General features: G+C 50.9%; 1 protein-coding gene across 1 annotated transcript; it reads right to left on the minus strand.

The window, feature by feature from the left end:
* Positions 1-299: 299 nt before the first annotated feature.
* On the minus strand, positions 300-27,380 carry LOC698694 (uncharacterized). The gene is given in 9 exon segments (XM_077950379.1): positions 300-758; positions 2,106-2,174; positions 2,177-2,223; positions 5,433-5,510; positions 17,112-17,251; positions 20,679-20,818; positions 21,479-21,665; positions 22,591-22,773; positions 23,552-27,380. Coding segments are annotated over 8 exon segments (1,071 nt in total). The 5' UTR covers positions 22,681-22,773; positions 23,552-27,380; the 3' UTR covers positions 300-438.
* Positions 27,381-27,550: the final 170 nt, after the last annotated feature.

Raw genomic sequence — 27,550 nt, forward strand, 5'->3', positions numbered from 1 at the left:
AGGGACAGGGGGTGTATCTGGAGGATCAGCCACAAATAGCTCCCTCCAGAAAGCAGGCAGTGAGATGGGGGGTGAGCTGCAAGGAGGAAGGGGAGGTGGGAGAGAATGGAGGGACCGGTGTTCAGTGAGCCGACTCCTCCTATCCTGGCCTATTTCCCCAGGGGACACGCCTGGGAGGCTGTGATCCTCTCCTCCAGGTTACTTTCCCACTGGTGCCAGGATTCCCCCAACGCCACACTGAGAACCCAGGAGAAGCATCAAATCATATGAGAGATAAGAAATGAAGAGAGGGAACAGGATTTCTGGTTGACAAAGAGGATATTTATTGAGGGTTTACTGGGTACAGGGAGAAGGGCTGGATGGCTTGGGATGCAGAGAGATCCCTCCCCTGGGATCCTGCAGCTCCAGGCCCCTGTGGGTGGGGTGAGGGTTGGGAACCTACGAACATTCTGCAGGGGCCACTGTCTTCTCCACGATGCTCCCTTCATGCATGATCTGGCAGCTGTAGCTGTTGTGGGACCTCCACTGCTCGGGCGTCAGGCTCAGGTAGCTGCTGGCCGCGTACTTGTTGTTGCTCTGTTTGGAGGGCGTGGTCATCTCCATGCCCTGGGTGATGGGGGTACCATCTGCCTTCCAGGTCACCGTCAAGATTCCTGGATAGAAGTCACTCATGAGACACACCAGCGTGGCCTTGTTGGCTTGGAGCTCCTCAGAGGACGGCGGGAACAGAGTGACCGAGGGGGTGGCCTTGGGCTGACCTGTGTGGACAGAGGAGGGGTGAGAGAAGGCAGAGGGAGAGTGGGGTGTTGTGGAGCGCCTCTCTCTGTCTAAAGTCTCTGGGAGGGTTCATGGTGTGGCCGTCTGGTCCACCCAGGGCCTCTCCTTCCCTCTTCATTCCCTCCTTTCCACTGGAGCCCTCTGGAGAGCAGACAGCCCCGTGCCTTCCTAGGGGCCTTCCCAAGTCACTTTTCCCAGGCGTCCTGGCCCAGTCATTTCCTCTGCAGCCTCGGTTTCCCCGTGCGAACCCAGGGCAGGCTGTGCTCCCTCCTTCCTGGTTTCTGGAGTCTGTGTTTGGAGTCTAAGCGTCTCTCCCACAGCACACAAAACTGTCCTGGCAGGGTGTGGGGAGGCCCAAACCTGGCATGGCCTGGAGCTTCCCATCCCCTGGGACACCAGGCTGTGCCCCAGCCTGGCCCACTCAGTTCTCCTGGTGAAGCAGGGGCTCCACCCAGACAAACCCTGGGGCTCCGCCATCGCCCCTGTTTCCACCAGCCCAACCACAGGACCCTTCACATCAGCTGGGTTCTTGGAGCTTCCTCCCCACATTTTGGGGGACTGCAGCCCCCATGCCCACCCCAGCAGCCTCTGATTCACCTGGTGGCCGTGGAGTTATCTGCACCCCCGTTTACTCCCCGCTAGTCACCTCCTGAGTCTAACGGGCCATTCCTCAAATGAAGGCGGGAGGTCGACCCATGAACAGAGACACACCAGGCCTCAGAGGTGACGGGGCTCCAGGGACAGACACATCTGTGCCCCAGGAGACCCTCTCCAACCTCACCCAGTTTCATCTGTCCCTCAGTGTCCCCATGTCCTCATGACCCAGCACAAGCCATAGAGCTGCAGCCTAGACCCAGAGTCCTCTCTGTGCCTTCCAATGGTCTCCCCTTGGGGTGACCCCTGTGTCCCCAGCCCTCATGTGGCCCTCCCAGTCTGGATGGGCATCCAGCCCTCAGCCTAGATCCTGGGGTCCCGGGGACTGTCTCTAAGGCCACTACAGGGCCCCTCATCAGAACTGGCCTCTGTCCTTCACTGAGACATCTGCCCTGGGAAAGGGGAGGAGCCCTGACCCTGCCCAATCCCAGCCCAGACCCCAGGACCAGGCTGTGTCCCGCTGTTGGAAGCTGAAAGTGGCTGCTCCCACTGTGGGGGCCCTTCCTGCCAGTTACCCTGAGACCAGCCCACTTCCCCCAGACCCCATGGAGAAAGGAAGGGTTCCATGCTTAAGGCTTGGAGGGCAGAGGAGAAGAAGCCCCAGAGAAAGAAAAGAGATTTTTCCAGACAGGAGAGGGTGAGACAGGCTGGGGAAAGTTGTGAGAGCTGCTTACCTAAAACAGTGAGCTGGGTCTCGTTGCCAAACACATGCTTCAGTGAATTATACTTGGATAGAAACCCCCTGGCCAGCACCTGGGGCCAGTCCAGGAGCCGTGCTGGAGCAGGAACCTGCTGGGTATGAGGGGCACAGGGCTGCAGTGTGTAGGCTCTGACCTAGGCACAGGGTAGGGGGGTGGCCAGTATCACAGTAGGGTCTCTGTGGGTGTTCCCTGTCTGAGGCAGGAGTCCTGAGCTGGCTCGGACCTGCCCAACCTCACTTGGTCCCATTTTAAGGGCCTCTGAAATCCGCCACAAGTGTCCCCAGTCAAGCCAGGCTGACTTCCTCCCTGGACCAGGACACTGGGTCATTCTTGACTCAAGAGGAGAGTCCTATCCATGGAGATGCAGCTCAGTCTCACTTTGTTCATGAAGCCTTTTCTGATCATTCATTCCATCTGTCCACCCATCTGTCCATCTATTCATCTATCTTTGCATCCATCTACCATCTGTCCATTCATCCATCCATCTACCTGTCAGTCCATCCATAAATCCATCCTGTCTACCAGGCACTGTTTTGTGTGCTGGGGACATGGTGTGGTCCCCCATGCTCTCACCCCCATCTCTCCCAGGTCATGGCCAACAAGGCACTCCTCACAGTCATGTCCAAGGTCCTTCTGCTGTACCTGGTGTCTCTGCTGGATGTGACACGGGACTGGCCCCTCTTTCCAGTGACTCTTTTCCCCTTGGGGTCTGACTCCTCTTTCCTCTTCCCCTGGCATCTGTTTCTCCATGGCCCGTGCCTGGCTGCTGACTCTCCAAGATCCCCATTCAGACCCCTTTCTTGGCCATCTTCACACTCTGTGGCCCCCACTATTGCCCACATGGTGAGGCTGGAGTCTATCCCAGCTCCAAACCCTCTCAGCTCCTCCACTGCCTGCTGACCATGCCCGGTGGGCTACCCAACCGGACTCTCAAACTAATGATATCCAGAGGAGATGACCACCTTCCCCCAGCCCAGCTCATTTTCCATCTTCATCTCATCACAATGACCATGGGTGGTCTCAACCCCTCAGTCCTGGAGTCCCTGGACTCAGTCACCTCGCCTCCCACACTGAAATGGCTTCTGTGTACTTAGCTACTGCATCTAGACAGCACTCTTTTTTTTCTTTGAGACAGAATCTCGCTGTCGCCCATGATCTTGGCTCACTGCAACTCTGCCTCCCAGGTTCTAGGCAATTCTCCCGTCTCAGCCTCCTGAGTAGCTGGGACTACAGGCGAACGCCACCAGGCCCAGCTAATTTTTTGTATTTTTAGTAGAAACGGGATTTCACCATGTTAGCGAGGATGGTCTCAATCTCCTGACCTCGTGATCCACTTGTCTCAGCCTCCCAAAGTGCTGGGATTACAGGCTTGAGCCACCGCACCTGGCCAATTTTTGTATTTTTAGTAGAGGTGGGGTTTCACCATATTAGGCTGGTCTTGAACTCCTGACCTCATGATCTCCCCGCCTCAGCCTCCCAAACTGCTGGGATTACAGGCGTGAGCCACCGTCTGCAGCCTTTTTTTTTTTTCTGACTGAGTCTCACTCTGTTGCCCAGCCTGGAGTGCAGTGGTACAATCTTGGCTCACTACAACCTCTGCCTCCTGAGTTCCTGGGTACAAGCAATTCTAATGCCTCAGCCTCCTGAGTAGCTGGGATTACAGGAATGCACCACCATGCCCGGCTAATTTTTTGTATTTTCAGTAGAGACGGTGTTTCTCCACATTGGCCAGGCTGGTTTCGAACTTCCAACCTCAGGTGGTCTGCCCTCCTCGGCCTCCCAAAGTGATGGGATTACAGGTGTGAGCCACCACACCCGGCTCCATTTTTATAATTGTGGTCAAACATACATAGCATCAATATTTCCACTTTAATTATTTTTAAATGTACAGCTCCATGGCACTAAGTACATTTACACTGTTGGGCAACCTTCACCACCATCCATCTCCAAAATTCTTTCATCTTCCCAAACAGAAACTCTAAACCCATTAACTACAGTCCCCCATTCTTCCTTCCCCCTCGTCCTGTTAACTCAAATCTACTTTTTGTCTATGTGAATTTGCCAATTCTAGGTACCTCATAAAAGTGGATTCAAATGACATTTGTCCATTTATGTCTGGCCTATTTCACTAAGTATAATATCTTCAAGTTTCATCCATGTTATAGAATATTTTTGAAATTAATTTAAAAATAATTAATTAAAACCTATTAAGACCTATTCAAAGTAGTACAGCCAGGCACGGTGGCTCACGTCTGTAATCCCAGAACTGTGGGAGGCCGAGGCGGGGGGGCAGGGGTCACGAGGCCAGGAGATCGAGACCATCCTGGCTAACACAGTGAAACCCCACCTCTATTAAAAACACAAAAAAATAGCTGGGCGTGGTGGCACGCACCTGTAGTCCCAGCTACTTGGGAGGCTGAGGCAGGAGAATCACTTGAACGCAGGAGGCGGAGGTTTCAGTGAGCCAAGATCGTGCCACTGAACTCCAGCCTGGGTGACAGACCAGGACTCCGTCTTAAAAAAATAAAAAATAATTTTAAAAAAAGGTTCAAATGTGGCCTTTGAAAAGTGTGTTGTGTCTGGCAGTATATAGTATATAAAATGTATGAAAGGTAGCCTGTTCCAGAGTTAAGTTTGGAAAGCTGAGGACCATCTGCATATACATGGCACGCCCTTTCCCTGCACCACAGTATCCTCAAAAATTCTTCCCTCCAATCTTTTTTTTTTTTTTGAGACAGGGTCTCACTCTGTCACCCAGGCTGGAGTACAGTGGCATGATCACAGCTCACTGCAGCCTTGACCTCCTCAAGCAATCCTCCCACCTCAGCCTCCTGAGTAGCTGGGATTATAGGCGTGCGCCATTACACCCAGTTAAGTTTTATTTTTATTTTTAGAGATGGGGTCCCACAATGTTGCCCAGCTCATCTGGAACTCCTGGGTACAAGCAATCCACCCACCTTGGCCTCCCAAAATGCTGAGATTACAGGTGTGAACCACCACACCTGGCCTCCAATCTCTTCAAATTTCAGAACCTTACCCTTCTATCACTATAACACTATTTCCCTCACAGGATGCATGGTCATTATCAAGAAAGGCAGTAAGGGTGAAGATTTCTAGCATTTCTCTCTCAGTCCCATGTGGTGCTTACATCTTATTTTGGGTTAAACTTGACATCTTGACATATGGAATACTTGTCAGTTAGGCTTACAACAGCCTTAGAGTGATCATGTGGGTAACCTTCATGAGATAAGATTAAATTCTAACCAAAATGTAGCATCCAAACATAAGACAAATACTTACATGTGATAAATCCTGCATGAAAGAGAGGATAACAGTGCCCACCTCTGATAATCTGTCTCAATCAAGGCAGTAAAATTCCTGCAGAGAAAAAAAACAAAAGCATGTCTGCCAGCTGCTGGCCTGTGTTAGAGAGGGCTCTTTCTAGGGGCACCAGAGGGAATGGAGTGTAATTCAAACTGGAAGCCTTTTAAAGCCAGAGCTAGCTCACCTATTGAGGCTATACCTTTTAACTCTAGTCAACTGCAGTAGTCAGGACTCTTGTTGCAAGTGACAGAAACCCAACTCAAACTAGCTTAAGCCTAGAGACAGGTTTATGGACTGTCTCTTGGAATTCATAAACAAGATAGTTCTATCTCTCAGAACTCATTGGCCTTAAGAACTATATGGAGTCAGAGACGCTAACACCACTGTCTTCTCCTATCTGTGTTTCTTTAAGATTTGTCCTTTTTTCTCAGCAATTCCACCAATCCTCTAGTTCACATAATCTGAAGCATGGTTACAGGGAGCTCCTAAATTTTAAATTTTGCAATCAGAGAGGCTGGTTCAACTGTCTTTCAGTCTCCGTTCCAAATATCTGTGTAAGGACATTTATTGGACTGGCCTGGGACAGGTGCCTTCCCCTGAATCAATCAGCACTGGACATAGGACAAGTTCACATGATAATCTGGCAACCTAGAAAAACGAAGTAAGGAGCAGCGACAGCCCTTAGAAGGCGAGTAGTGCCAGACCGACATTCCCATGGGTGTTCTCTGCATCCACAGCCCTACCATCCTGATGTTTTCTTTCGCATTCATTAATATTTGTGAGAGTCTGGAGAAATACACCATGTTCATGGATTGGAACACTCAATCAGTTCTTCCCAAAGTGATTTGTAGATTACTTATGTAATTCTTACCAAAATCTAAACATATTTCTTTCCTCTTTTTATTTCTATTTTTTATTTATTTATTTTTTTTGAGACAGAGTCTCGCTCTGTCACCCAGGCTGGAGTGCAGTGGCGCAATCTTGGCTCACTGCAAGCTCCGCCTCCCGCATTCATGCCATTCTCTTGCCTCAGCCTCCCAAGTAGTTGGGACTACAGGTGCCCGCCACCATGCCCAGCTTTTTTTCTTTTTTCTTTTGTATTTCTGGTAGAGACGGGGTTTCAAGGTTTTAGCCAGAATGGTCTCGATCTCCTGACTTTGTGATCCACCCACCTCGGCCTCCCAAAGTGCTGGGATTACAGACATGAGCCACCACATCCAGTCCTTTTTCTTTTTTTTTTTTAACAAACAATCACCATTAGGATGAATCTCAACATATTTCTTAATAAATATTGACAAGTTGATTCTAATTTTTTTTAGAAAGCATCTTGCTCTGTTGTCTAAGCTGGAGTATAGTGGTGCAATTATAGCTCACTGCAGCCTCAAACTCTTAGGTTCAAGCTATTCTCCCTCCTCAGACTCTCCAAGTGCTATGATTACAGATGTGTGCCACCACGCCTGGCTAATTCTAAATTTATATGAAAATGCAGGCTGGGTGTGGTGGCTCACACCTGTAATCCCAGAACTTTGGGAAGCAGAGGCGGGCGAATCACCTGAGGTCAAGAGTTCAAGAACAGCCTGGCCAACATGGCAAAACCCTGCTCTACTATAAAAACACAAAAAAATTAGCCTAGCGTACTGAAGCATGCCTGTAATCCCAGCTACTCGGGAGGCTGAGACAGGAGAATCGCATGAACCCAGGAGGCAGAGGTTGCAGTGAGCTGAGATTGCACCATTGCACTCCAGCCTGGGTAACAAGAGCGAAACTCTGCCTCAAAGAAACAAAAAAAAATTGCAAAGGGCCAAGAATAGCCAAAATACTGACTTGTTCTGAAAGCTCTGGTCTATGAAAAAATCCACTTCTTTTTTTTTTTTTTTTTGAGACAGAGTCTCCTCGCTCTGTTGCCCAGGCTGGAGTGCAGTGGTGTGGTCTCGGCTTACTGCAAGCTCTGCCTCCTGGGCTCATGCCATTCTCCTGCCTCAACCTCCCAAGTAGCTGGGACAACAGGTGCCCGCCACCACCCTGGCTAATTTTTTGTGTTTTTAATAGAGATGGGGTTTCACCATGTTAGCCAGGATGGTCTCCATCTCCTGACGTCGTGATCTGCCCGCCTCTGCCTCCCAAAGTGCTGGGATTATAGGCATGAGCCACTGCGCCCGGCCAGAAGAGATGATCCACTTCTTACAGACTTCAAGATGTGATAAAAGGCTTGGCACTTGAGGATCACTTGAGTTCAGGAATTGGAGACCAGTCCAGGCAACATGGCAGGAGCTTGTTTCTGCAGAAAAACTTAAAATTTAAAAAAAAAAAAAAAAAATTAGCTGGGCATGATGATACACACCTGTAGCCCCAGCTATCCAGGAGGCTGAGGCAGGATGATTATTTGAGCCCAGGAGTTCAAGGTTATAGTTCACTATGTTTACACCACTGCATTCCAGTGTGAAAAACATAGTGAGACCTGTCACCGAAAAAAAAAAAAAATAGGAAAGAACAAAACCCGGTCAGGCACGGTGACTCATGCCTGTAATCCAAGCACTTTGGGAGGCCGAGGTGGGTGGATCACGAGGTCAGGAGAGCAAGGCCATCCTGGCTAACACGGGGAAACCCCGCCTCTACTGAAAATACAAAAAAATAGCCGGGCATGGTGGCGGGCGCCTGCAGTCCCAGCTACTCAGGAGGCTGAGGCAGGAGAATGGCGTGAACCCGGGAGGTGGAGCTTGCAGTGAGCCGAGATTGAGCCACTGCACTCCAGCCTGAGTGACAGAGCGAGACTCCGTCTCAAAACAAACAAACAAAACAAAACAAAAAAAAGGAAAGAAATAACAAAACCCTAGCAGAATGTTGCCCATAGCTAGTCTTCACTCAATAATGCCCATTTGGCCACACAGTAGCTCTCAGGAAAAAAACATTAATTAGTTCCGTTAGAGCAAGGAAACTCACTCATTAGCTTTAGGTCTGTTTTAGGGCAGATGGGTAACTGTCTAAAATACCATGGAGTTATTCAAGAAGCATTCACTGAGAATGTATTCTGTTTATGTTCCACCCTACTCCTTCTACCTTGGTCTTCAGCATTCTCGTTTTCCAGTATCCTTATGCACTGTGCCTTTATTTATTTATTTTTTTTTTTGAGACAGAATCTCACTCTGTCTCTCAGGCTGGAGTGCAGTGGTGCCATCTCAGCTCACACCTCACTGCACCCTCCGCCTCTTGGATTCAAGTGATTCTCAAATTTCAGCTTCCTGAGTAAGCTGAGATTACAAGCACATGCCAACATGCCCATCTAATTTTTGTATTTTTAGTAGACACAAGGTTTCACCATGGTGGCTAGGCTGGTGTCAAACCCCTGGCCTCAAGTGACCCGTTCACCACTGCCTCCCAAAGTCTTGGGATTACAGGCATGAGCCACCACACACAGCCTGCTGTGCTCACTTTAAATATGGAAATACTGGTATTTTTGCTGGTGTAATACTATTGTTTTGGCCTGAATCTCAAATCTGAATTATTTTGTATTGAGACTATCCATGGAGTTCTTTGATTCACTAAAATTCCAAATTGAACAAGGATACACTTAATTAATTTAAAAATAATTTTTCCAGTCTGAGTGCAGTGGCTCACACCTGTAATCCCAGTACTTTGGGAGACCAAGGCAAGTGAATCATTTGAGGTTTGAAGTTCAAGACCAGCCTGGCCAACATGGCAAAACCCCGTCTCTACTAAAAATACAAAAATTACCCGGCTGTGGTGGCGCAAGCCTGTAATCCCAGTTACTCGGGAGGGAGAATCACTTGAACTCAGGAGGCAGAGGTTGCAATGAGCCAAGATCTCACTACTGCACTCCAGCCTGGGTGACAGAGCGAGAGACTCTGTCTCAAATAATAATAATAATGAATAACAATAATAATTTGTCCATATTTCACACTTCTATACTTTACTATCTTCAAGAGTCAGAAGATAACACCGACAAAGCAGAGCATCTGATGCAATAATAATTTTTTTTTTTTTTTTTTTTTTTGAGAGGGAGTGGGGAGTCTCCCTCCGTCGCCCAGGCAGGAGCGCAGTGGCACAGTCTCGGTTCACTGCAACTTTTGTCTCCCGGGTTCAAGTGATTCTCGTGCCTCAGCTTCCGAGTGGCTGGGACAACAGGCACCTGCCACCATGCCCAGCTAATTTTTGTATTTTCAGTAGAGACGGGTTTTCGCCATGTTGGCCACGCTGGTTTCGAACTCTTAACAGGTGATCCACCCGCCTCGGCCTCACAAAGGGCTGGGATTACAGACGTGAGCCACCACGCCCAGCTACTGATGTAATAATAATATACTTAACTCTGGTTCAAAGACTTTTTGAAGAAGCAGATGAGCATGACAGAATTGAAACTGATTTTGGGGAATGATTAAAATCTCCATCTAGATCAGGCACAATGGCTCACACCTTTAATCCCAGCACTTTGGGAGGCCAAGACAGGCGGATCACTTGAGGTTAGGAGTTTGAGACCAGGCCAGCAAAAATGCTGACACCCCATCTCTACTAAAATTACAAAAATTTGCTGGGTGTGTTTGTGTGGACCTGTAATCCCAGCTACTCAGGAGGCTGAGCCACGAGGATCACTTGAACCCAGGTGGTGGAGGCTGCAGTGAGCCACGATCACGCCGCTGCACTCTAGCCTAGGCAACAGAGTGAGACCCTGTCTCAAAAAAAAAAAAAAAAAAATCCCCATTCATACATTATGAAAACAAAAGATCAAAAGAAAGCAGAACAATTTTTTTGGAACAAAACACACTGCCTGCTGTCAATAAAAAGATTACAGTCCTAACCTTTCCCCCAAGAATTCTGTCAGATAATCTCAAAGTTATCAAAGTGAAATGGGATTATTTAAAGATGAAGGGCTTAAAGAAAAATATTTGGCCAGGCACGGTGACTAATGCTTGTAATCCCAGTACTTTGGAAGGCCAAGGCTGGTGGATCACCTGAGGTCAGGAGTTCCAGACCAGCCTGGCCAACATCATGAAACCCCATCTCCACTAAACATACAAAAATTAGCCGGGCAGGGCGGCGGATGTCTCTAATCCCAGCTACTCGGGAGGCTGAGGCAAGAGAATCACTTGAACCCAGGAGGCGGAGGGTGTGCGCCTGTAATCCCAGTTACTGGAGAGGCTGAGGCACGAGAATTGCTTAAGTTCAGGAGATGGAGGTTGCAGTGAACTGAGATCTCACCAATTCACTCCAGCCTGGGAAACAGAATGAGACTGCCTCAAAAAAAAAAAAAAAAAAAAAAAAATCAGTGCTATTTTATCTTGTGTTTTATGATTAAACGTCTATAATTGTCTATTGCACTAAGTTAATTATTTTTATTGTATTAAACTTTAGATTCATGGGGCACATGTGCAGGTGTGTGCCATGAGTACACTGCAAAATGCTAAGGTTTGGGCTTCTATTGAACCCATCACCCAAACACTGACCATAGTACCCAATGAGTAGTTTTTCAACCATTTCCCCTCCTTCCCTCCCCACATGTGGAGTTCCCAGTGTCTGTTATTTCCATCTTTATGTCCATTTGAACCAACTGTTTATTTATTTATTTATTTATTTGGAGACAGTCTCCCTCCTTCACCCTGGCTGGAGTGCAGTGGCGCCATCTCAGCTCACTGCAATGTTCGCCTCCCGGGTTCAAGCGATTCTCCTGCCTCAGCCTTCTGAGTAGCTGGGATTACAGGCACGCGCCACCACACCAGGCAAACTTTTGCAATTTTAGTAGAAATGGGGTTTCACCATGGTGGCCAGGCTGGTATCAAACTCCTGGCCTCAAGTGATCCACCTGCTTTGCCCTCCCAGAGTGCTGTGATTGTAGGCACGAGCCACTGCACCTTGCCTATTTTTAAATAATACTTAATTTTCTTTCATTTTGCTAATAATTTAGAGTACAATTATATAGTGATGTTAACTTTTTTTGGGGGGTGGGACGGGGTCTTACTCTGTCACCCAGGATGGTGTGCAATGGCTCAATCATGCTTCCCTGCAGCCTCAAATTCCTGGACTCAAGTGAGCCTCCCACCTCAGCCTCCCAAACAGCTGGGACCACAGGCATGCACCACCATGCCCAGCTCATTTTTCTAGTTTTGTGGATACAGGGTCTTGCTATGTTGCCCAGGGGGGTCTCAAACTACTGAGCTCAAGCAATCTACTTGCCTTGGCTTCCCAAAGTGCTGGGATTATAGGCCTAAACCACTGTCCCTGACCTAATAATGTAGAATTTTACTTAATGCTTCATAATATGATTTTAAAAGTTTGTATTTGAAATGTATTTAAATATGTACTTTGATCTTTTGAAAAACATTTGAATTCCTAACAGATTATAAAATACTAGTTGTTCCCAGGAGGTGGAGGTTGCAATGAACAGAGATCACACCACTGCACTCCAGCCTGGGTGACAGAGTAAGACGCCAACTAAAAAAAAAAAAAACTAGGTGTGTTAGGGTTCAAACCAGAGAAGCAGAACTAGTAAGAGAGATATACAGATTCAGATATAGATAAATATATAGTCACACACATCTGCATAGATATATAAAAGGTTGGCTTCTGACCAGGCACAGTGGCTCACAATCCCAGCACTTTGGGAGGCCGAGGCAGGCAGATCACCTAATGGTCGGGAGTTCAAGACCAGCCTGACCAACATGGACAAACCCTGTCTCTACTAAAAGTACAAAATTAGCCGGACGTGGTGGCACATGCCTGTAATCCCAGCTACTCAAGAGGCTGATGCAGAAGAATCACTTGAAACCAGGAGGCGGAGGTTGCAGTGAGCCGAGATCTCCACATTACACTCCAGACTGGGCAACAAGAGCGAAACTCTGTCTCAAAAAAAAATTTTTTTTTTAATGAAAAAATTTTTGGAGAGAGGTGGTCTTGCCCTATTGACCAGGCTGGAGCACAGTGACACAGTCACACCTCACTGCAGCCTCAAACTCCAGGGCTCAAGCAATTCTCCCTCCTCAGCCTCCCTAGCAGCTGGGACTGTAAGTGCATACCACCATGCTGATTAACTAAAAGAAAAAAAAAATTTAGAGAGATGCAGTCTGGCTATGTTGCCCAGGCTATTCTCACACTCCAGACCTCAGGATCTTCCCACCTTAGCCTCCCAAAATGCTAGGATGTGAGCCACCATCCCCGGCCCCAGTAAACCAATACTGATACATTATTATTAACTAAGGTTCATCTTGATTCAGATTTCTTTACTATTTCCCATAATGTCCTTTTCCTATCCCAAGATCTCATCCAGGAGATCATACTATGTTTAGTTCTTGTCTCCTCAGGATTGCTGCAGTGCAGTGACTCCATTTCGGCTCACTGCAACCTCCGACCACTGAGTTCAACCTATTCTCCTGCCTCAGCCTCCCGAGTTGCTGGGATTACAGGCACCTGCCACCATGCCCAGCTAATTTTTTTTTTTTTTTTTTGAGAGGCAGTCTCTCTCTGTCACCCAGGCTGGAGTGCAGTGGGGCGATCTTGGCGCACTGCAACCTCCGCCTCCTGAGTTCAAACGATTCTCCTGCCTCAGCCTCCCAAGTAGCTGGGATTACAGGTGTGTGTGCCGCCACTCACTGCTTTTTTTTTTTTTCGAGACGAGTTTGAGATGGGGTTTCACCACATTGGCCAGGCTGGTCTAGAACTCCTGGCCTCAGGTCATCCCCCCACCTCAGCCTCCCAAAGTGTTGGGATTACAGGTGTGAATCACCTGCCCAGTTTGGCTAGCTTTTTTTTTTTTTTCCTTTTTAATGTGGTAGCTCGGGTCTTGCTATGTTGCCCAAGCCTCCGAAAGTGCTAGGATTATAGGCGTGAGTCATCGCTCCTGGGCTAGGTGGTCACCGTGATACCCTGTTTAAGGGGATGGGGCCTGGACAGGGCAGAGGCTGTGATGGGAGCCCCCTCTTTCCTTCCCATGTATGACTCTCACAGTCCTTGCCCAATTTTCTCCACTTCCAGTTTTTAAAAAATTTTTTATTTTTAGTTTCTTAGAGACTGGGTCTCACTCTTGTCCAGGCTGGAATGCAGTGGTGTGATCACAGCTCACTGCAGCCTCTGTTCCTAGGCACAAGTGATCCTCTCACCTCAGCCTTACAAGCAACTGAGACTATATGCATGGGCCACGATGCTGGGCTATCTTATTCTGCACAGACACGGTCTCCCTGTGTTGCCCAGGCTGGTCTCAAACTCCTGGCCTCAAGAATCCTCCCACCTTGCCCTTCCAAAGTGCTGGGATTACAGGAGACCCCGCTCTGCCTCTCCAGTCCCTGACCATCCCCACAAGCCAGCCCCAGAAAGCCCAGCAATGAGGGAGCCAGGCTGGGGCAGGAAACACGCAGCAGCCTCCTCCCACTCCCATTTTAATTGGGGGCAGGTGCGGGAGGACCTAGGCCTGCTGCGCCTGCAGTAGCGCCCGCAACTGGCGGATCTGCCAATCGATGCTGGAGCATGCAGTGCCATCCAGGGCACCATACTGTTCCATGCTGTGCCTATAGTCCCACATGCTGCTCATGTTGCCTAAGAACAGGAGGCTGAAGAGAGGAAGAGGTGGGCCAGGGAGCCGGGCCACCCCGGGCTCCAGGCAACCAGGCTCACCTCCTAGGAGGCAGCATGGAGAAGGGGGTGGGCCGCCCAATGCTCTGCAGCTCCTGCAGTGACAGCTGGTTGAGGGCAACCCCCTTGGTCTCAGCCATTAACATGGCTTTCCCCGGAGGCCTCGTGGGCCTGGTGGAATGACATCTGAGTGCCAGGCAGGAAGGTGGCAATGAGGCAGCTTCGTCCATGCCCTTATCTGCCTACACTGCCTGCATGCCCCCTACTTTTTTTTGATACAAAGTCTCACTTTGTTGCCCAGACTGGAGGGCAATGGCGTGAACTCACCTCACTGTAACCTCCACCTCCCTGTGGGAGAGGAGGAGCAGGGGCTCAGGTGGAGGCTCGGGTAAGCCTGTCTATGACACTGCTGCAGGCCTGGGTCACCCCTGGAAAAAGTGTCGTCCTGCAGCACTCCACCTGAATGAGGGATCCAGTGATCTTCCAGGAGAAATCAGTCTTAAGGGAAAAAGAGGCCGGATGTGGGGCCGTGTGAACCAAGGACTGGGTCTGAGCTGTGGGGCCTCGGGGGTGAGGCTTTGCCCGGAACACCCGAAGCCTGAGCCTCTGTCACTCAGCATCTCCGAGCGGGGGCCAGAACAGGGGAGGAGGCCCATGTTGGGTATGACTTGGTCATGGGAGGTTTCGTCTGAGGACCCCAGAAATAGCTGGGGCTCATTCAAGGGCTGCTCCGAGCAGCTGAGATGCCCTGCTCCTCATTCAAGTAGGTAGGGCAGAGGCAGAGGTGCTGTGAGTGATGGTCCTGTTCTCTTGTTTTGTTTTTGTTTTTAGAGACAGGGTCTCATTCTGTTGCCCAGGCTGGAGTGCAGTGGCATGATCATAGCTCACTGCCACCTCGATCTCCTGGGCTCAAGCAATCCTCCTGCCTAAGCCTCCTGAGTAGCTGGGACCACAGGGACATGCCACCATGTCCAGCTTTTAATTTTTTGTAAAAATGGGGTCTTGCTATATTGCCCAGGGTGGCTTGAAACTCCTAGGTTCAAGCAATCCTCCTGCCTTGGCCTCGAAAAGGACTGGGATTACAAATGTGAGCCACCACACCTGGCCTCTTTTTTGTTGTTGTTGTTGTCGTCGTTTTGAGACGGCGTTTCACTCGTTGCCCAGGCTGGAGTAAAATTGCAGTCTTGACTCACTGCAACTTCCGTCTCCCAGGTTCAAGATTCTCCTGCCTCAGCCTCCCAAGTAGCTGGGATTACAGGCATCCCCCACCACACCCGGATAATTTTTGTATTTTTAGTAGATACAGGGTTTCACTATCTGTTGATCAGGCTGGTCTCAGACTCCTGGGCTCAGGTGATCCACCAACCTCGGCCTCCCAAAGGGCTGGGATTATAGGCATGAGCCACCGCACTCGGCCTAGACTGTTGTTGAAGCCTGTTTTCCTCTTCTCTTTCCTCACTTCATTTCTTTTGTTTTACACCCTCCCCCAGTCGTTGCTCTGCCCATCCAAAGGCTGTGCCTGGCACTGGACAGAACAGAACCCCCTAGCCTCAAGTTCCAAACCCATGCTCTCCAACAGCCAGGCTCTGAGATGGGAAGCTTCAAAGTCTTGTGACAGCCTGACTGAACCTCTCCAGCCTGGGCGCCCCCTCCAATTCCTGCCCCGGAAAACAGGCATCTCCTCTGATCACCTCCCAAAGAAGCCTGTCTGGAAGCCTCAGGCACCCACACCTGGAAGGCTGTACTCTTCACCTTCCCAACAAAGGGCCTGTCCGCCCAGTCCTGCTGAGCACACTCCTGTGCCCCCATGCCCTGAATTGTCCTTTGCCCAGGCTGGGATGACATTTCAGAGCCTTCCGCCTGCTGCAGACTTGGCTCAGCCCAAAGCACTCCATGAAATCGGGGTGTGGCATCTGCCTCAAGGAGCATTTCTACAACCTTTGTTGCCTCTACCACAAATGAAAACTCCACCTCTGAACACTGAGTTAGAATGGCATGATTGTAAAGAAGAAAAGGGGGGTGGGCATGGTGGCTTGCACCTGTAATCCCAGCACTTTGGGAGGCTGAGGCAGGCAGATCACTGAAGGCCAGGAGTTCGAGGCCAGCCTGGCCAACATGGCGAAACCCCGTCTCTACTAAAAATACAAAAATTAACCACGCACAGTTGGTCACCCTATATTCCCAACACTCTGGGAGGCCAAGGCAGGCACCTGAGGTCAGTACACTAAGACCAGCCTGGCCAACATGGTGAAACCCCGTCTCTACTAAAAAATGCAAGTTGGCCGGGCACAGGAGCTCACGCCTGTAATCCCAGCACTTTGGAAGATCGAGGCGGGCGGATCACAAGATCAAGAGACAGAAACCATCCTGGCCAACATGGTGAAACTCCATCTCTACTAGAAACACAAAAATTAGCCAGATGTGGTGGCACGCGCCTGTAGTCCCAGCTACTTGGGAGGCTGAGGCAAGAGAATCGCTTGAACTTGGGAGGTTAAGGTTGCAGTGAGCTGAGATCATGCCACTGCACTCCAGCCTGGGCAACAGAGCAAGACTTTGTCCAAAAAAAAAAAAAAAGCAAAAGTTAGCTGGGCATGGGTGGCACACATCTATAATCCCAAGTGTTTGGGAGACTGAGGCAGAAAGGTCACCTGAGCCTGGGAAGTTGAGGCTGAAGTGAACCAAGATCATGCCACTGTACTCCAGCCTGGGCAACCGAAGTGAGACCCTGTTTCAAAAACAAAACAAGCCGAGTGCATGCACTCATGCATGCCTGTAATCCCAGCTACTCAGGAGGCTGAGGCAGAAGAATTACTTGAACCCAGGAGGCTGAGGTTGTAGTGAGTCAAGATCTCACCACTGTCCTCCAGCCTAGGCAACACAGCAGAACTCCATCTCAAAAACACAGAAAAAGAAAACCACAATTTGGGGAGGTAGATATCTGGTTCCCTGAACTGTCTGGGTATGGACGGCCCTCCCATTGGGCTGGGACAGGACGCTGATCTCGGATAGCACACGCCTACCCCAGTCTGCCACCTGCCAGGATCTCCTTCGCGATCCAGCCCAGGGTAGGCAGGGGACACTCACTCGATGTAGTAGCCGGCAGATTCCAGGTAGGAGGCAGGCTCCTGGCCAGACCACATCACCACGGCAGGGTGATTCTTGTCTCTGTGCACCAGTTCTTCCATCACCCACACGTAGTGATGTACAGACACATTGTTGAAGAGCTGCCAGGGGGCCAGGAGGGAAGGGACGGAGGGTCACAGTGTGGCCCGCAGGCTGGCCAGGCAGAGCAGCTGCGTGGTGGGGACTCATAGCAGCACCAGGCCCACAGTGGGACACTCATCAATGACCACAATCCCATACTGGTCACACATCTGCAGCACCTCCTCTGTGCAGGGATAGTGGCTGGTGCGGAAGGCGTTGGCACCAAGCCAGTGAAGCAGGTTGAAGTCCTTCACCAGCAGCAGACAGTCGAAGTCCCTCCCTCAGATCTAGGGGACAGCAGTCAAGTGACCCATCCCTGTCAAAGCTGCACTTCCTCCAAGAGCCAGGACCCCTCCAAGAGCCAGGTCCCTGGAAAGCCACCCGATGAGCCCCCTTCTCCAGCCCAACCACCAGCTCCACAGCAGGGTGGTTTGGAGCCATTTGCCTCATTACCCTTAGCTGCCACAGGGAAGCTCATTTGCCTCATTGCCCTGAACTGCGGGACACAGGGAAGGCGAAAGTGGAAGGTGACCAGAAGCAGCCCCCACGAGGACCCAGGAGCCCCAGTGCACGCCTGCATCCTCATGCTTGTTGACACTGTGGAAATAGAAAGGTTTCCCATTGATGAGGAACTGGCTCTCGGTGACAGCCACAGTGCGAATCGCCACAGCGAGTGTGTAGAAGTCAGAAAAAGGCCCCAGTGACGTCTGTGCAGTCAGCCACACCTACGACAGCCAAAGCGCCAGGTGTGAGCACCCTGACAGCCTGAGCCCCATCTGGCCTGGCCTGGCCTGCAGCAGGAAGACCCCCAGTGCACCCCAGCAGCCGCCTCGGGGCCTGCAAGCAGAGAAGCAGCAATCAGAGGCTCTGCCCTTTCCTGGCTGACCCTGGGACCTGCCCTTCAAAATTGGGCCTTCTCCTTGACCAGACGAGGTGGCTCATGCCTGGAATCCCCACGCTTTGGGAGGCTAAGGCAAGAAGATCACTTGAGTCCGGTTCAAGACTAGCCTGAGCAACAGGGTGAGACCCCCAACTCTACAAAAAACATTTTGTTTTGAGACAATCTCACTCTGTCACCCAGGATGAAGTGCAGTGGCATGATCTCAACTCACCGCAGCCTCTGCCTCCCAGGTGCAAGTAATTCTCCTGCCTCAGCCTCCTAAGTAGCTGGGATTACAGATGCCCAGCAAATTTTCATATTTTAGTAGAGGCAGAGATTGAAGTGAGCCAAGATCATGCCACTGTACCACTCCATCCTGGGTGACAGCACAAAACTCTGTCTCAAAATACAAAACAAAAAAAACATGTTTTTGGCCAGGCACAGTGGTCACACCTGCAATCCCAACACACCAACACAGGGAGGCTGAGGTGGGAGGATCGCTTGAGTCCAGTAGTTCAAGACCAGCCTGGGTAACATAGGGAAACCACATCTTCCCTAAAAATAACAAAAATTAGCTGGGCATGGTGGTGCTTGCCTGCAATCCCAGCAGCCCCAGGTACTTGGGAGGCTGAAGGGGGTGGATTGCTTGAGCCAGGAGTTTGGGGTTGCAGTGAGCTACAATCTTGAGGCAGAGTAGGTAGTCAAGGAACTGACCGTGTCCTTCGGAAGTGCCAACCATGGCACTGAGATGACGTGTGATGTGTGAACAAGCATGTACAGCTACAACCCATGTGCAGCCAGAAGATGACCCAGAACGTGCTTAGAGTAACACCTCTTCCAGCTCCTTAGGAATTCATCATGGAAGACTCCCAGAAAGGGAGTTTCCCCACTGATAATCAGCGCTCTCTCATCCTTACCAGCAGCCTGCCCTGAATTCTCTCTCTCAGGGTGAAGCACATATTTGCTACTTCACTGTGTTTTTTGAGATGGGGTCTCGCTGTCTCAGCCTCCCGAGCACCTGGGATTATATAATTGAGTGTTGCTATCTCAGCTCACCGCAACCTCCACCTCCTGGATTTAAGCCATTCTCTCATCTCAACCTCCCTAGTACTGGAATTACAGGCACACGCCACCACACCCGCCTAATGTTGTCCAGGCTGGTTTGAACTCCTGAGCTCAAGTGATCCACCCACCTCAGCCTCCCAAAGTGCTGGGATTACAGGCATGAGCCACTGTGCCTGGGCTATTCTGCACTTCACTTGCAAAATACTTTTCCCTTTACAATAAATTGCTCTATGCTGCATCACCTTTGCTGTATGATTCTTATTTAAATTCTTTATTTATTTTAATTATTTATTCTTTTTGAAACAGGGTCTCACCATGTTGCCCAGGCTGGTCTCGAACTTTTGAGCTCAAGAGCTCAAGTGATCCGCTCACCGTGGCCTCCCAAAGTGCTGGGATGACAGGCATTAGCCACCACACCCAGCCTAAATTCTTTGAAACTGACAACTGCGGCCCCACAATAGCTGTCAATCATTGCACCACTGCCATCCAGCCTGGGCGACAGTACAAGGCCTCCTCTCACAAAAGGAAAAGGATATATTAAAAAAAAAAAAAAAAAATTAAATTTTTTTTTCTTAAAGACAGGGTATCCCAGTCATGCACGGTGGCTCACACCTGTAATTCTTGCACTTTGGGAGGCCGAGGCAGGCGAGTCATCTGAGGTCAGGAGTTCAAGACCAATCAGGCCTACACGGTGAAACCCCGTCTCTACTTTAAAAAAATACAAAAATTAGCTGGATGCAGTAGAAGGTGCCTGTAATCCCAGCTACCACTTGGGAAGCTGAGGCAGGAGAATCACTTGAACTTGGGAGGCGGAGGTTGCAGCGAGCCCAAGAGTGCACCAGTGTCCTCCAGTCTGGGCTCCTACAGAGTGAGACTCCAGCTCAAAAACAAATACAAATAAAAAAGACAGGGTCTCCCTCTGTTGCCCAGACCAGAGTGCAGTGACGTGGTCACAGCTCACTGCACCCTCGACCTCCCAGGCTCAACTGATTCTCCTGCCTCAGCAGCTGGGACTACCGGCACGCATCACCGTGCCTGGCAAATTTTTAAATTTTTTGTGCTGATGGTCTCGCTATGTTGCCCAGGCTGGTCTTGAACTCTTGGCCTGAAGTGATCCTCCTACCAAGTCCTCCTTACAAAGAGCTGGGATGACAGGCGTGAGCCACCGCACCTGGCCAGCCGAAGCTGCCTGTTCTTTGAGCACGATGTGTAGCAATGGGAGGTAGAGTGAGAGCAGCACCGTGGGGAAGGGACAGGACTGCCACCCTGAGCTATGTGACGTTGGGCCAGACCCCTCTTCTCCAAGCGAGATCAACCACATAGGTGATCTTGGGAGCTCGTGCCCACTCAGACAGCCTGGATTTTAGTTTCGTAGGTGGATGGGAACCTGTGAAGGTTTAGAGATGCTGGGAGAATCTTTTTCCTGGGACAGCTTTCCAAACAGGGAACAAACAGAGTCACCCGGGGCCCCGCTGAGGGAGGATCCTACCAGAAGCTCTCACCACTGTCTCGCTCCACACCGGTGGTGACGGTGATGTTGATATAGGTGGTGGGTGTCGTGTACAGAAGCACAGACCGCTGCAGTCCCGCATAGTTGAAGAAGTCAAAGTCTGTGTTCTGGACAAAGTAACCCTTGGGATACCTAGGGCAGAAGGATTGTGGTTCGCTGGGCCCTTGCCATGGGTCTTTTGCCCTCAGCTCACTTGCCTCCCAGATCAGGGCCTCCTCTCTGCGAAGGCCACCCTGTCCCGGGCAGGAAGACCACAGGGTGGGGTGGGAAGGTGGGTGTGTGCAGTGGAGGCAGGATGGTACTCACTTGGAGTTGTCAGTCGTGTACGGATGGTCCCTGGTGGCAGGGTGGGGGGGCAAGCATGTTGTTGATGACGACAGTGACGCAGAGGCAGGAGGGCAGGGACCTCACCCGGAACAGGCTGCTGCTGTCAGCCTTGAAGGGGAGGTAGCCCCTTTCATGCTCCAGCGTGTCGACCCCATTCACCCACTGCAGACATAGGAGATATGGGGAGGGAGTGGCAGGTCGGGGCATGAGGAGGGGGTCTGCTATCGGGCACTCCCTCACATAACCTGCAGCATGGGGCTCAGGGGCCTGCCAGCCAGACGGGAAGACATCCCAGTGGGGTAGATCAGGCCACCTATCCCCCTACACAGGGCACAACCCCCAGGGCAGGGTAAGGCCCCCCACCGTCCCACCCCAGGAGACAGGCTGTGGGTGGCATCCGAGGGTCCCATGCTGTTCAGCAGCTGTGCCCACCCACCCGCCCTACCTGCTCCTGGCCGCACTGACCACGATGGCATAGAAGTGGGCACTGCCAATCCTCAGCACCACTCTTGTGCACAGGTCCTGGATCCATCGCTCCCAGCAGGGTCACCTCCCGTTCGTAACACACCCAGCTGACAAAACACCACAGCCGCCAGTCCTGGCTGATGTCGATGAAGATGGAGGGAACCAGTATGTACAAGGTGGGGCCCGACTGTGAAGAGAAGGGCCGGGCTCAGCTCCTAGGCCCCCAAAGGGATCCGGGACCAGTGTGCTGCACAGCTGTGCCCCCAGGCCTAGCACAAGCCCTAACACATAGCGGGGACACCTGGCGGAAAAGACAGATAACTTGCTGATGACAGGTCAACTGCCAGTGCAGGTTGTACACCTGGACCAGTGGGGCCCAGAGATCCTCGTTGGAGCAGATGGAACCCAGTATCTCCCGAGACAGGGGTGAACCCAGGGGCACATCCCAGCCAAAGGCAAGAAGGTTCAGACCTGTGACTAAGATGCAAATGACCCACTGCCTGTCACAGGGAGGAAGGCTGGTTAGGGGGATGGGAGAGCTTTGCTTAGGACACTGTGAGTGAGGACCACGCTGGCAGCCAGCCCTCTCCTCTCTTTCTCTTGTACTGAATACCACAAAGTCAGAAACAGAGGATGTAGGCTGGGCACGGGGGTTCACACCTGTAATCCCAGCACTTCGGGAGGCAGAGGCAGGCGGATCACAAGGTCAGGAGTTCGAGACCAGCCTGGCCAATATGGTGAAACCCCATCTCTACTAAAAATACAAAAATTAATTGAGAGTGGTGGCGGGCGCCTGTAGTCCCAGCTACTTGGGAGGCTGAGGCAGGAGAATCGCTTGAACCCAGAAGGCGGAGGCTGCAGTGAGCCAAGATCATGCCATCGCACTCCAACCTGAGTGACACAGCGAGACTCTGTCTCAAAAAAAAAAAAGAAAAAGAAAAAGAAGATGTAGATCAAGCAAACGCGGCCCAGACCTCACCAGATCCCACTTCTCTGCTGACCACATCCAAGTCAGGAGGGCAACAGGGGTGGCGTCCTTGGCCTGATGTCACAGTCTGTCCTCTATCTGAACCCTGAAAACCAAGGTACCTTCCCCCCTCAGCAGAGCTGACCTCAGAATGTCTAAACTGTCCCCTTCTCGCGATCCCCGGGCCCAGCTCTGTGTAGCGCCTGCTGCTCCGGCCTGACGAGTGGTGGCTCATGCCCGTAATGAGCGCTTTGGGAAGTCAACCTGGGAGGATGGCTTGAGATCAGGAGTTCGAGATCAGCCTGGATAACGTAGTGAGACCCTGTATCTTAAAAAACAAAACAAAACAAAAAAGTTGATTTCTGTTTTGAGACGGAGTCTCAGTCTATAGCACAGGCTGGAGTGCAGTGGCTTGATCTCGGCTCACTGCAACCTCCGCCTTCCTGGTGCAAGCAATTCTCCTGCCTCTGTCCCCCAGGTAGCTGGGATTACAGGTGCTCATCACCACGCCTGGCTAATTTTTGTATTTTTAGTAGAGACGGGGTTTCACCACGTTGGCCGGGCTGGTGTTGAACTCCTCGCCTCAGGTGATCCGCCCGCCTTGGCCTCCCAAAGTGCTGGGATTACAGGCGTGAGCCACCAAGCCCCACCAAGTTTCTTTTCTTTGTTTTTTGTTTGTTTTAATTAGGCATGGCGGCCCCAGCTAACTTGCAAGGCTGGGGCAGGAGAATCGCTTGAGCTCAGAAGTTAGGATTGCCCCACTCCGCTCCAACCTGGGCGACAGGGCCAAACCCAGTCTCAAAAACATTTCAAAAATTAAAAATGAATGTTAGAAAGGACACTGACCAGGCTCAGCCTTCGCCTGGGGACGTGGCTGGACAGGAGCGCTTCCTCCTCCTCCTGCCTCCTCCGCCCTGGCCCTTCCAGGTCCCCCTAGTACCCCCATACCCCCGTCCTCCAACCTGGCGCCCCCAAGCCCGTTGACCTTTAACCACCTCCGGGCCCCCAGCTCTGGGGCACTCAGGTGAAGGAGGCTGCAGGGCGCCGGGGCTTATGCCATTCCCAACGCAGGGCCTCCGGGCGCCTCTCGCAACGGTCGTGGGTACCTCTGCTCCTGGAAGCCCCCGAGTGGGTTGTCGGAGAGGTCGGCTTGGAAGCTTCAGAGGCCGTCCAGCTCCTTGCGCTCCAGTGATCGGCTCTCCCGGGTGTACAGCATCCCGCCCAGCAGCTCCTGCGGGCAGCCACACAACAGCCCCTGAGAGCCGCCCAGGACACCGCCACCAGCCAGGTCATACTTCCCGCTCCCTATCTTGTCAGCCAGTCTGAGAGGATGAGAGCGGCGCAGCGGGGAGGAGGGGGAGCCCAGCGGGCCTGTAGCGTGAGGCCCTCTGCGCCATGTTTGTTGAGGGTGAGTGCCAGGCCTGGAGGGGCGGGGCAGCGCCAGGCGCTGCTCAGTAGAACCTGTGGCTGGAATCCAGGGCTAGGCCTTTGGGGAAGCGGGACCCCGACCCTCAGCTCCAGCCAAGAAGGGCGTCGTCTGCTGCCATCCCAGCAGAGGCTGGACCATCCAGGGCCGCAGGCCAGGACAGAACCCCTGAGATTGGTGGCATCCCCGTTTCTTCAAGGGGCACCTCCACTTGCTTTCTCCAGCAGGAATTGGAGCAGGCCCCAGCGGAGCCTCTTCCATGACTGCTGGATGCAGCCTCTTGCAGGGATGCACGTCCTTGAGAGGCGGCCGTAGCCTTGACCCTGGACCTCTGGGACCCCGACCCTAACCAAAGGGACAGAAACTCCTTCTTGGCTTTGAAGATACATGAAGATACAGGGAGAGAGGCCAAGTGCAGTGGCTCACGCCTGTAATCTCAGCACTTTGGGACGCTGAGGTGGGCAGATCACTTGAGGCCAGGAGTTCGAGACCAGCCTGGCCAACATGGCGAAACCCCCTCTCTACTGAAAATACTAAAAAAAAAAAAAAAAAAGGAGCCAGGCATGGTAGCAGGCGCCCGTAATCCCAGCTACTCAGGAGGCTGAGGCTGGAGAATCACTCGAACCCAGGAGGCGAAGGTTGCAGTGAGCCGAGGTCATACCACTGCAGTCCAACCTGGGTGACAGAGCAAGAATCTATCTCAAAAAAGAAAAAAAAAAAAAATTGCAGGGAGAGGGTGCCCTGCGGGACCCCACTTTACTCCAGTAGGGAAGGCACCGTGTGGAAGGGTAGAGGAAGAGATCTGGAGACAGTAAAAGAGACATAGGTTTATTAAGGGGACTTTCACACAGGTGCAGTGGCTGTGGCTGGACATGAGAACCACTACGTTTGTAAAAAGCAAGCAGCTTCCATAACATTTTCACCTAGCATCCTCGACCTGTTACCGGTGGAAGGTATCCAAGTTCCTGGTGGTGAATCTATACACAACTGAAACAACCTCAATTCTTGCCTCCTCAGAAGAAAGAATTTAACTGAGGGTCATAAAGTAGAAACCAGATAGAGGCAAGCTGCAGAGCAGGAGTAAAATTTTATTAAAAAGCAGGCCAGGAACAGGCATGGTGGCTCATGCCTGTAATCCCAGTTCTTTGGGACGCTGAGACCAGTGGATCACCTGAGATCAGGAGTTCGAGACCAGCCTGGCCAACGGTGGTGAAACCATGTCTCTACTAAAAATACAAAAATTAGCTGGGCGTGATGGTGAGTGCCTGTAATCCCAGCTACTTGGGAGGCTGAGGCAGGAGAATCTCTTGAACCTGGGAGGTGGAGGTTGCAGTGAGCTGAGATTGAGCCACTGCATTCCAGCCTGGGCTATAGAGTGAGAGAGTATTAAAAAAATTGTTATTAAAAAAACTTTAGAACACGAAGTAAAGGAAAGAAAGAAAGTACAACTTGGAAGAGGGCCAAGCGGTCGACCTGAGAAACCAAGTGCCCAGCTTGACCTCTTGACTCAGAGTTTCACAGGTTGGCATCCTTCCAGGATCTTGCCACTCCTGATTCCTTAGCTTGGGGCTCCGAATGGACTTTCTCCTTAGATCGTAAAGTCATTCTCAGGGTACACATCAGTTATGGCTGTCGGGTGCCTCTGCCATACAGAGGGGTCCCTCTGGTCCTAGGAACCTGGACTGGACACAGTTGTTTGTACGATTACTCCTCCACCCCTTTTCTCATGCTCGCCAAATCCACCTTCTGAGAATGGACCTTAATACTGGAAATAGAGTCCCCAGGGTAGTGAAAATAAATACATTCTAGAAATTGACAAGGCCTAAAGGCTTTTTCCCAAATGTTTATGCTTTCTTATTTTCTTTCTTTAAAATTTTACTTGTATATTCCTTTAGTGAAATGCTTACATGCTTAAATTAGGATATAGTTCACTGTTTATGAGGCAGCTTTAGGCCACATTTAACAAATGTAAGAAAAAGTAGGATGCAAAAGTTTATACAGTATGTACAAATCATTAATTCAGGACGGGCTTAGTGGCTCACATCTGTAATCCCAGCATTTTGGGAGGGGGAGGCAGGAGGATGACTTGAGCCCAGGAGTTGTGACCAGCCTGGACAACATAATGAGACCACTGTCTCTACAAGAAATACAAAAAAAAAACAAAAAAAAATTACCCAGGCGGGGTGGCATACACCTATAATCCCAGGTACATGAGAGGCCGAGGCAGGAGCATTGATGAAGCCCAGGAAGCAGAGGTTGCAGTGAGCCAAGATTGTGCCACTGCACTCCAGCCCAGGTGAAGAGTGAGACCCCATCTCAAAAAAAAAAGAAAAGAAAAGAAAAGAAAAGAAAAGAAAAAATAAGACTAAAGGGTGCCAGAGAAGATGCCTTCCTTTTTCTTTTTTTTCTTTTTTTTTTTGAGTCTCGCCCTGTCACCCAGGCTGGAGGGCAATGGCCCGATCTCGGCTCACTGCAACCTCCACCTACCTGGTTCAAGTGATTCTCCTGCCTCAGCCTCCTGAGTAGCTGGGATTACAGGTGCTCACCACCACACCCAGCTAGTTTTTGTATTTTTAACAAAGACAGGGTTTCCCTATGTTAACCAGGCTGGCCTCGAACTCCTGACCTCAGGTGATCCGCCCGCCTCGGCCTCCCAAAGTCCTGGGATTACAGGCGTGAGCCACCACGCCTGGCCAATTCAAACATTTCTTCCCTTTACAGTTGGCTAAGAAAGCAAAGCTTTATCTAAAACCTTGGGGTCAGCAGAAGGGGTGTTAAGTTTTTGCCTGTGAGTGTGATTCCCTCCAGGCCCCTCGGGAAGAAATTTGGAACGAAGAACTCCAGTCAGAGTTCAGTCCTCGGTTCACCCTTATCTGAGGTCAAAGGGAAAGCTGTCACCATTTTTCATCCGGTGGAGATCTACGCTTCCGAAAAACTTAGGGACAGGGACATTTGTCAAGATGTTATGTTTACTTTCAATAGGGGATCAAATATCTTGTGGCTCTAACCGACTTGGGTGGCTATTGTTCTGAGCTATTATTACCTTTTTCTTTTTCTTTTTTTTTTTCTGAGACGGAGTCTCGCTCTGTCTCCCAGGCTGGAGAGCAATGGCCCAATCTAAGCCCACTCACTGCACCATCCACCTCCCGGGTTCAAGCAATCCTCCTGCCTCAGCCTCCTCAGTAGCTGGGATAACAGGCATCCATTATCATACCCAGCAAATTTTTGTATTTTCAGTACACATGGGGTTTCACCATGTTAGCCAGGCTGATCTTGAACTCCTGACCTCAGTTGATCTATCTGTCTTGACCTCCCAAAGTGCTGGGATTACAGGTGTGAGCCACTGCACCCAGCCAATTACTACCTCCTCCTTATCAAGTTGCTAATTTACTTCTCAGGAATAGCCAGGTGCCCGGAGTTTCCCTTGAAGGCTAATGTGGTTCGGGTATGTACCCTCCGAATCTCATGATGAGATGTGATTTCCAGCCAGAGGCAGTGGCTCCACCTGTAAACCCACCACCTCCTCCTCCTCCAATTCCTCCAATTCCTCCTCCTCCAACTCCTCCTCCTCCAACTCCTCCTCCTCCTCCAACTCCTCCTCCTCCTCCAGTTCCTCATCCTCCTACTCCACCTCCTCCAACTCCTCCTCCTCCTCCCCCTCCTCAATTTCTTTTCCCTC

The sequence above is a fragment of the Macaca mulatta genome, chromosome 10, assembly GCF_049350105.2.
Source record: "Macaca mulatta isolate MMU2019108-1 chromosome 10, T2T-MMU8v2.0, whole genome shotgun sequence".
Lineage (NCBI taxonomy): Eukaryota > Metazoa > Chordata > Mammalia > Primates > Cercopithecidae > Macaca > Macaca mulatta.